This window comes from Equus quagga, chromosome 10 (genome assembly GCF_021613505.1).
Source record: "Equus quagga isolate Etosha38 chromosome 10, UCLA_HA_Equagga_1.0, whole genome shotgun sequence".
NCBI classification, from domain to species: Eukaryota; Metazoa; Chordata; class Mammalia; order Perissodactyla; family Equidae; genus Equus; species Equus quagga.
The window spans coordinates 2,074,925-2,084,018 of record NC_060276.1 but is presented as its reverse complement, the minus strand read 5'-3'; the positions used below and the strand labels follow the sequence as shown (position 1 = coordinate 2,084,018).

Sequence of the window (9,094 nt, the reverse complement as noted above, 5' to 3'; positions counted from 1 at the left end):
GCCTGTTGAGAGTCACGGAGCAAGGGTGAGGTGGACCAGGGAACGCATCACAGGGCTCTGCTCTGGCCCCCTCCTCGTGCTGGCCAATTTGTACTGGGACGGAACCAATGCCAGAAGGTCCAAGTCCTTCTCTGTGGGGGTTTTCAATTCAGTTAAGCCAATTATGGCCTGAAAGATGAAAGAGTACAGAAATGCTACGTCCCCTGCCCTGTGGGTGCCTGCAGACCATTCGAGGCAGCCAGCCCAGGCCGGAAAGTCTCTGTCAGGCCTGCAGAACCCATAGGCCCGCTCACTTCTGTTATGGGCCATTTCAGGGATGGCTGCTGTCCTTTTCAGACTGAGGGAGGCCATGGCCCAGGCTCGTAGAGAACCCAGGCAGACGAGAGTCCGTGCCGTTTGGTCTCTACAGGGGCCAACAGTCCCTCAAGATAGACCATGATTTTATTGATGGCTCCTGTCTGCTCTATGGCCTGTGGAGTTCATGAAGGTGAGGACGGTTAGCACAGGCACAGTCTTCGACCTGAGGGGCCCCCGGAGCAGGGGCAGAGCCCCCAGGATGCTGACAGTGGCCTGCTGGGGGTTGTGGGCATTCCTGCCTGTCATCCCTGCGCCCCACCTCATGCTCTCCGTGATGGTGATCCCACCCCCCAAGGCTCCCGCTCCTCCTTGTCTGGCTAGGCCCCCACTCACTCACTCCTCCAGGCCCGTGTCCCCACCGAGGGCTGACCGCACAGTGGACTTCCGGCGACTCAATAACCACGTGTCTCAAAGAGCTTACAACCCCAGGAGTAGGAAAGATGCCCTCACAGCTCATTGCAACGGCAAGCGGAGTGGGTAGGAATGGCCGTGGGGCTCCACACTCAGCAGCAATCAAGTTTAGCAGGGACTTTGTGGAGAACGTTCCACTTGAATTGCCACTTGACTTCGTCAGAGGTCATCAGTTGGAGAGGAGACAGAAGGGTGTGCAGGGCAGGGCAAGTGGTGCCATGGGTGGACCAGTGCGTGGCCCGGCTGAAAGGGCCAGGGCAGGAGAGGAGCTGGAAGGTCCTTTGGCTTCCAACCAAAGGAATGCGGCCTTTGGCTTGATGCGGGGCTGGGGATTGAAACAGGGGACGTGGCTTTCTGTAGGCCAGTGCAGCTTGGAGAGAGAAAGAGGGCCAGCCCTTGAACCAGGGAAGGTGGTGACCCAGAGCAGGATGGAGACAAGCCATGAGGCTGGAGGGAGACCTATGAGGTGGTAGACAGAATGTGGGGCCTACTTGGTGGGGGATGAGGGAGAGGGAGCGAGCCACAGCTGCAGGCAGGGCACCAAGGGGTGTGAGGCACAGAGGGCCAGCAGGGCCAGCCAAGGGGCTGTGGCAAGGGGCAGGGGTGCTTTGTGGCCCAGCAGAAAGCCAGGCCTCGCCTCCCTGCCCCACCTCCTTACCATGAGTCACCAAGGGCCCTGTCGGCCACACCGATGACAGCACACCAGTTAGGAGCAGCTCAAGGACCTGGCATGGCTCTGTCTGGGCCACGACTATTGTTTAATGGAGGGCAGGGCCACACTGGGGGGCAGGGGAAGGGAGCGGGAGGGGGAGGATGGAGCTGATCTTCGGTGAGCCCTGGTGGGGTGGGGAGGCTCTGCCACTGGCTTGCAGGGTGCCCTTGCTCCAAGGAATGGGCATTTCCGTCGGGCCATGCAGGGCGTGCTGGTGCGTGAGGGTATGACCTCAACCAGGATGAGCCGCTGACTCCCAGAACCAGCCCAAGAGCCCACCCAATTACGGGCCATTCCCTCTGTGGCTCCTTGGAGCCCACCCATGCCTTGTGGGTGGGGCTGAGCACCTTCCAAACCCAAGTCTTCACCAAGTGGGTGTAGAGGCAGAAAAGAGAAAAGGATTCCAAAGGACCAAAATTGTTCATCTGGCTTCCCTTTTAGAAAGAAACCCTGTGGAGTCCCTAGGCGGCTCAGTGGGGGCCATGCAGGCACATAGCTGGCATAAGGTCTCAGAATGCAGGCCGGTGGCCAGCCCACCAAGGGCATCAGAGCCTGGGGTGAGTGCCGGCCACTCCCCTCAGCCTGGGAAGGGGCCTCCTGCCAGGGCTGGTGTGGCCTGGGAACTGTGCTCAGGGACAGTTGAGTCACGTTTCTGCTGGATGTGTCCCCCACCACACACACAGCCCGTCGGGTGGTCCTTTCTCAGCAGCCCTGCCTACCTGGGGCCTAGAAGACAGCCCAAGGCCAGGAAGCCAACTCACAATGGGGGTTTGTGCCTGTTGGTGGGCCCGAGGCTGGCCGGAGCTGGTGTCTACACAGACGAGCCCCATCCTCTCCTCCAGCAGCCAACAGACCAGGGTGCTGGGGATCCAGAACCCAATCCTGCCAGTTTCACTAAGTTCCTGGGAATGAAGAGGCCCAGAGCACAGAGCTCAGGGTCAGAGATGGGAGCAGAGAAGGGGTCCCGGCAGGAGCCCTATCCTAAGCAAAGGGGGGAAAGAACCTGGGAAGGATGAAGGCATAGGGTGGAGGGGACAGATGAGTGCGGGTGACAGTCAAAAGCTGCCATCACTGCCTCCAGCGGTTCCTGAAATGGCTCACCAAGGCTTGTGGGCAGAGGCGGGAGACCTGGGTCTCCTCGTTGCTCTGCCACTTCGCCTGGCCAAGCCTCGGTTTCCTGTGCTGGCAAATGGGAGAATGATTTCTGCCACAGTCACCTGGGTGGGTGGGGTACGTTCACACAGCACCCCAGAAGGAGCCCGCCCTGCCTCACGCACTGGGAAAGCTTGGCTTCCTTCAAGTCCTGGGTGCTCTGCTGCCGCCCTCCCTGAGCTCAGAGTTCACACCATCAGGCAGCACAAGGAGGGCAGCTCGTCTGTCATCTCCCGGCTTCTGGCCCACCCGCCTGTCCGTTACCTGTTACCTGCCTTCTGCCTGGTATCAGAACACTCTCCCCTCCAGAAGAATGGCTCACTCCTCCGCCTTGTTCCGGCCACTTCTCAACGGGCTCTTCCGAGAGGGCTTCCCTGACCCCCACTCCCAACTGAAACCATGCCCGCATCGCTTTCTCACCAGCGAGGCCTGAGAGCGCAGCAATTGGTTCTGTCCTGTCCTGTCCACCCTCTGTCCCCAGTGCGGATGTAGTAAATGCTCTGGAAGCGTGGGCGGTGGGGAGATGTGTGGGGGTGGGAGAGGATAGCGTGTTTGCAGGTCTGCCATCTTGTTCCCACGTCTTCTTGCAATGAAGCCTGCTCCACGTGGAAAGTGTCTAGAGAGTTAACACTTAGGTGCCCAAACTTGTACAATGTGGATCACTTTGGGTGGCCTTTTCTGAGGCGCCTCTCTGCCTCCCAGACCTGGCGAGCAGGGACTTTCTAAGTATATGCACTTTTTCTTGACAGTGTGGGGCCAGCGTCTAGAGGAACTGAGTCCCCCACCAGATTCCGAGCCCCCTCAGGGCTGTGGGGGTGGGGAATGACCCTTGTTTCCCAGAAACCCTGGTTTCATCCCCTGAGGGCTGTGGTGCTGGGCTGGGAGTGGGAAGCAGGGGCTCTCCTGAGAGCAGAGGCCACGGGGCTCTGGGCTATTGTGTTTCCATGGGCACTTTTAGATCAGAAGCCTGGATTAGTGGCCGAGTTCTGCTTCCAAGAGGATTCTTCTGAGCCAGGAGCCTCCCCGAAGGTGAAGGATCAGGCCCAACTGAGCCATGTTGCTGGGAGGCCCCTTTGCTGGTGTGAAGGCCAAGGCTACGTGCACTGAGACTAGTTCAGTCCTGGGAGTTAAGTGCATAGCCTTGAGGGATGTTTCCACTCAGGCACAGGAGAAACTCGGGACCCGGGACAGGGAGGCCCAGCAGGCCGCATGGTCTGCGCCGCCGGACCACGTGGAGGTTGCTTGGGCAGGTGGGGGCAGTGGCAGCAGGATGTGGGGACAGCGAGAGGAATAACAACTCCATGATTTTCTGCGGAGGGGTAAGGTGGTGTGGCTGGCTGCTCTCAGTGTGGGGGGCCCCTGGCTCCTTTGTCACCTGCAGGGCAGGAGGGTGTGGAGGGGAATGGGTGGCACCGTGCTATGGGGCAGGGCGATGGAGAAGTTGCCAGTGACTTGTAGCTGCTTTCCACTTTCTCCTCCACCCCTCCTCTTCCACTCCCTTTCTCCCCTCCTTCCCCCTTCCCTCTCTTCTTCCACCCTCCTTCCCTCTCTCCCCCCCTCTTCCTTCCCCCTCTCTCCCCCTCCCCCTCCCTCTTTTCCCCCTTCTCTTTCCCTTCTCCCCCTCTCCTTCCCCCTTCCCCCTCCTCCTCTCTTCTTCACCCTCCCTCTCTTTCCTCTCCCCTCTCTCTCCCCCTCCTTCCTTCTCTCCCCCTTCTTCCCTACTTCTCCCTCTCCCCTCTCTTCCTTCCCCCTCCTTCCCCCTTCCCTCTCTCCCTCCCCCTTCTCTCCCTCTGCCTTCTCTCCCTTCTCCCTCCCTCTCTCCCTCCCCCTTCTCTCCCTCTGCCTTCTCTCCCTTCTCCCTCCCTCTCCCTCCCTCCCTCCTCTCTCCCTCCTTCTGGGCCTCCTCCTTTCCTTGCCCTGGCCCCCCAGGTACCCTCAGGGAAGCAGAGACACCCTGTGCGCCAAGCCTTGACCTGGCGCCCAGCTGGCCCTATCCATGGGTGGGCCTGCTCCCTGGACCCCCACGCAGCCCTGCGCCTGAAACCGTGAGCTGCAGAGGTGGCGCCAGAAGATTGCCAGCACTGCTGCTGGGGACTGATAGCATGCCCGCCGCACAGGGCGAGTCTGAACCAGGCAAGAGCGGGGAGGGCAACGGAGCAGATGAGCGAGAAGCTCGAGGTGGGGCCCGCCTGGGAGAAGAGTGGCGCAGATCACTCACCCGTGCCAGGGCGAGACCGGCCACTAATCCATCCTAACAAGTTGCCCCTGCTTCAGTGTGGGTTCCCAAACGGACCTGGGGGGCAGTCAGAGCCTTCACATCCCAGTTGGACTGTGCTGGCAGGGAGGCATGGATGCTTCCTCCTTCCTCACCTAGGCGAGCCCTCCCGGCCTGGGTGCTCACGGGGGCAGGACTAGGGTGGGGCCTGGCAGCAGGTGAGGGCCACTGGCCCAGCCTGGGAGGTGAATTTTGCTCTCAGTCAGTCATGGCTCAGACTAAGTACAGATTTGCAGAGAATATTCTAGAAGAGGCGAGTTCAGTCTTATCTCAACTGCTCCCCTGGCTTCTTCTTGCCTCCTTTTCCCCAGGTATCTGTGCTTAGCTTCTTCCCCGTCGCCTCTGCCACGCCTCACCCCGGCACTGGGACCTCAGGTAGCCACCTGCCCCTAGCTGAGGCCGCGCCTGGGAGGTGGCCCAGCGCCCTCTCCTCCCAGTGCAACAGGCAGGATGGGCGACATGGCCAACAGTTCCATTGAGTTCCACCCCAAGCCCCAGCAGCAACGGGAAGCGCCCCATGCAGGCGGCTTTGGGTGCACACTGGCTGAGCTGCGCTCCCTCATGGAGCTCCGAGGGGCCGAGGCGCTGCAGAAGGTCCAGGAAGCCTATGGGGATGTCAGCGGGCTCTGCAGGAGGCTGAAGACCTCGCCCACAGAGGGTAAGTCTGCCAGCCCGAGCTGCCCACCGGGGACTCCAGGCCATGCACCACCTGACCTTCCAGGGACTCCTGAAGACGGCCCTACCCCCAGGGCAGGCCCGGCAAGGACTACTTGCTACTGCAGCAGCTTCCTGGGGGCACTCCTGACCCTGACAGTGCCCTCCCCGGGCAGCCAGTGCCCCCTGAGTGGGAGACGCGCTGCGTGGAGTGAGGAGGTCGCCCTCTGGGCAACCTGGAGTCCTCAAGGAGCTGTGGCCTGACCCCTGCACCCACACCTCCATAATCAGCAGCTCCCCAGTCTCGTCTCCTCTTTGTATTAAATAGAAACCCAGCAACAGAGAAGGGGAAGGAAGGAGACAGCCCCTGCAGGTGGGATGGCCTCAAACCAATAGCCCAGAAGTTCTTCCGACAAATCGGGTGGGGCAGCCCTCCCGTGGATGGAGGAGGAAGGCACGGCCCCTGTCTGCGTGTGCCAGGGTCCCTGTGTGCTCAGCCCTGTGTCCAGTTAAGGGGGATGGGAAAAGGAAGAAGGGGTACAGGGTGCAGGCCTTCTGAGGGCTTGCATCGCAGGGGCCTCTCCTTGGGAACGGAGGGGACGGCCCGGGGATGGGAGGCCTGGGAGGGGGCACCCAGAGTGCCCAGTGGAGGTGGCACTGGCCGCAGGCTGTCCCAAAGAGGCACAAGCCTGAGGCAGTGTAGATTTGAGATCTGCTGCAGGAGCCTCTAGGGAGCCTGGGACATGTCCTCAAGGAGGTTCTAGGGGTGGAGGCCTCACTGCCATCTTGGGTCTCCGCCTCTGCCCTGTAGCATTTTTCCCCTGCTCTGGAGGCAAACTTCTGCCCTGGCCTGCACCAGCCTTCCCTGGTCCCGCCTCCTGGGGCTGCTGGGATGCCGGGACCACCAGGAGCCAGGCTTGGCCCCAGATTCCAGGAGCCAGAGCATTTTCTGGCCCAGCCGGCCCCTCCCTGGCAGGGTTGCTAGGGCTGTCCCAGCCCAGTGCCAGGCCTGTTCCCGGCCAGCGCTGATTGATATCAGCTCCTGTCTCAGCCGTCACACCTAAATCCACTCAGGGCCCTGGCTGTTGCCCTAGTCTCCTGTTCCCTGGCCCCGTCTGTCTGCTGGTGGTGCATGGGCTGGAGCAGGCCGTGGAGACGGCCCACTCGGGAGGAGGTGGGCCTGAGGGCCGGGTGAGAGGGTGCCCACCCGGCCAGGTCAGGAACTTGGGGGCTGTCTGAATCTCTCTTACTTTGTGCTCTAAAGGGACTCAGCCTGGTATGGCATGTCACTGGGGCAGATGGCTTGGCTCGGGGCCAGAGGATCTCTCTCCTTCCCTCCTCCTTGCCCACCCCCCCCCCAGGATTTGGGGTGGGGGAGGCTGGGATGGAGGGCCACTTAGCCACAAGGGCTCTGGCCTCTCCCAGATAAAAGGAAGCAGATGGGCTTCAGCTGGCAGCTCCTTCCCCTGCCTGTCAGGCCTTGTTAAATATTTAAAATGTCAAGGCCCCTGGGAACCTGCCCGATTCTGCCACAGCAGCTCCGGAGCTCACCCGGTCCCTGTGGAGGGCAGGCATGGAGAAGGGCAGGTGCCCAGGTGGGTGGCTCGGCCCCAACAGAGGGAGCCAGCCAGGCCTCGTCTGCATCCCGAAGAATGAGCACTGCGAGGACCATCCTCCCCTCTCTGACCCGGGGAGCCCTCGAGGTCTGGATGCCAGGAGCGGGTGACTCTGGCCCCCACAGCAAGCATGGGGTCTTCGAGTGCCTGCTGACTCGGCCCTGGAGTTCTCACCCAGAGCCCCCGACTCCTGCTCAGACACAGTGGCCTGAGCTGGTGGGAGGGGCCAGCTTAGCTGCCCCCCAGGCCTCACACCAACCCCCTGGCAAGGTGGACAGACTTGAGGGTGCCAGCAGAGTGGTGCTTTGGGGAGGGCAGGGAGGCCGAGGAAGTGCATGGTGTGTTGGGGGAGGGGACTTTGTGTTCACCTGGCAGTAAGTACGACAATGGGCTTGGCCTTTCTACTGATCCAAGAGGATTCCAGAAGCCAGGGAAGCTGAGTCTTAGGCCAGGCTCAGTGGTAGGCCCGCTGGCGGGACCCTGGCCCTTCCCCTGTCTGGCATCCACCGGCGGTCATGGAAAGGAGGGGCAGATTAGCCAGAGCCACACAATGTGGTCCTAATCCAATTTCGATGGCATCTGGCCTCTGCTCTGGGCAGGCTGCCCATCTGTGTCCATGCCAACCGGCCGGCCCCTGCCCCCGCACCCCAGACCTGGGCTGCCCTCGGAGGCCTGCTGGGCCAATGTGTGCTCAGAACCAGAGGGGCTGCAGCTGCCTTCTGCTCCCCACTGAGGGCTTCAGTGGCAGCAGCTGTCAGGACCCCGAGTCCACAGGAAGGCCAAGGCCTCAGGCTGGTCTAGGGCGAGGGAAAGAGAAGCATTGCTGCAGCATCAAGGGCAAATCAAGGCCAAGGGACAGGCTGAGGGAGGGAGGGAGGGAGGGAGCGAGTTCCTGGGGAAGGGACCCTGAGGGCCCAGCTACCCTTGGGGACAAGCTGGGTGTATGGAGTGGGGCGGGCAGGTTGCCAGGGGGACTGGGCTCTTTAGAGGGTGAGGTGGGGCTTCGTCCCTCTCGGGGCTCCAGATCAGTGCCCTTTCCCAGGGCAGGGGTACTGGAGGCCCTAGGTGCCTGGAGACCCAGGGTTTGAACGCCTCCCTAGCACTGACCCCACCTTCCATGGCTCCTGTAAGTCAAGGGCACAGGCCCCAGTCAGGAGCAGGGCACACGCCCTCAGCTAGGACCCCGGTCCCTAGGAGCTGAGGTCCTGTGCTTCTCCCAGACACCCAACTGGGAAGCTGTGTCTCCAGAAACTTGAGCTGCAACTGGGTCGGGCACAATGAGGCCAGGGGGAGAAGGGCAGGGACAGCTGCGGCTCTGCTGGATAGGGAGGACAGCGTGTGGTCATCGCCTAGCCCAGGGGACATGCCAAAGCTGTGCCGGCTGCGGGCTTTTGCTCATCCGTCCTTCCACCTGGGACAGCCCCCCCTCCCCCCCCCGCTCCTCCCCAGGAGCCATCTTTCCCTGCCCCGCGCACACTCACTCTCCTGCCTCCCGGCCTCCTTCTGCACCACGCTTAGCGCTGTCTTGTTCTTGAGTTGTCTGGGCCTGGTCTTGTGTGCCTTCCCAAGCTGGCTGGGAACAGCCCATGGGCTGGGACCTGGAGCCCTTCTGGTTGCCCCTGCCCCCACAGGAGGCAGCAAGAGTCACAGCTACTCAGGGCTGGGAACTGTAAGCTGCTGTCCGTCCACTAGGTGTCAGTGTGGGGCTGGACACTGGGGGTAGAGACGCGGGAAAAGCTGGGGTACGCAGCAGCATCGGGGGGAGGAGCGGGGGAGCATTGTAGATGGGCCTGGAAGGAACCAGAACCCTGAGGGCTGAGGGCAGGGCTAGGGGATTTTGTCGTCCCATCTGCCTGCCTCTGGGGAAGGTGGCCAAGTGGGTATCCAGCCTTGGGAGGCAGTGGCCTGGATGCCAGT

The 9,094-nt window shown here is 61.9% G+C and overlaps 1 protein-coding gene across 3 annotated transcripts in view; it reads left to right on the top strand.

Annotated features, from left to right (window-relative positions):
- Nucleotides 1-5,222: 5,222 nt before the first annotated feature.
- ATP2B3 (ATPase plasma membrane Ca2+ transporting 3) overlaps nt 5,223-9,094 on the top strand; it is a 56,573-nt gene continuing 52,701 nt past the window's right edge. For all 3 annotated transcript variants that reach the window (XM_046672674.1, XM_046672673.1, XM_046672675.1), the window contains exon 1: nt 5,223-5,565. In XM_046672674.1, coding sequence (XP_046528630.1) covers nt 5,358-5,565 — 208 coding nt within the window. In that variant the 5' untranslated portion in view covers nt 5,223-5,357. The remainder of the gene's footprint in view (nt 5,566-9,094) is intronic.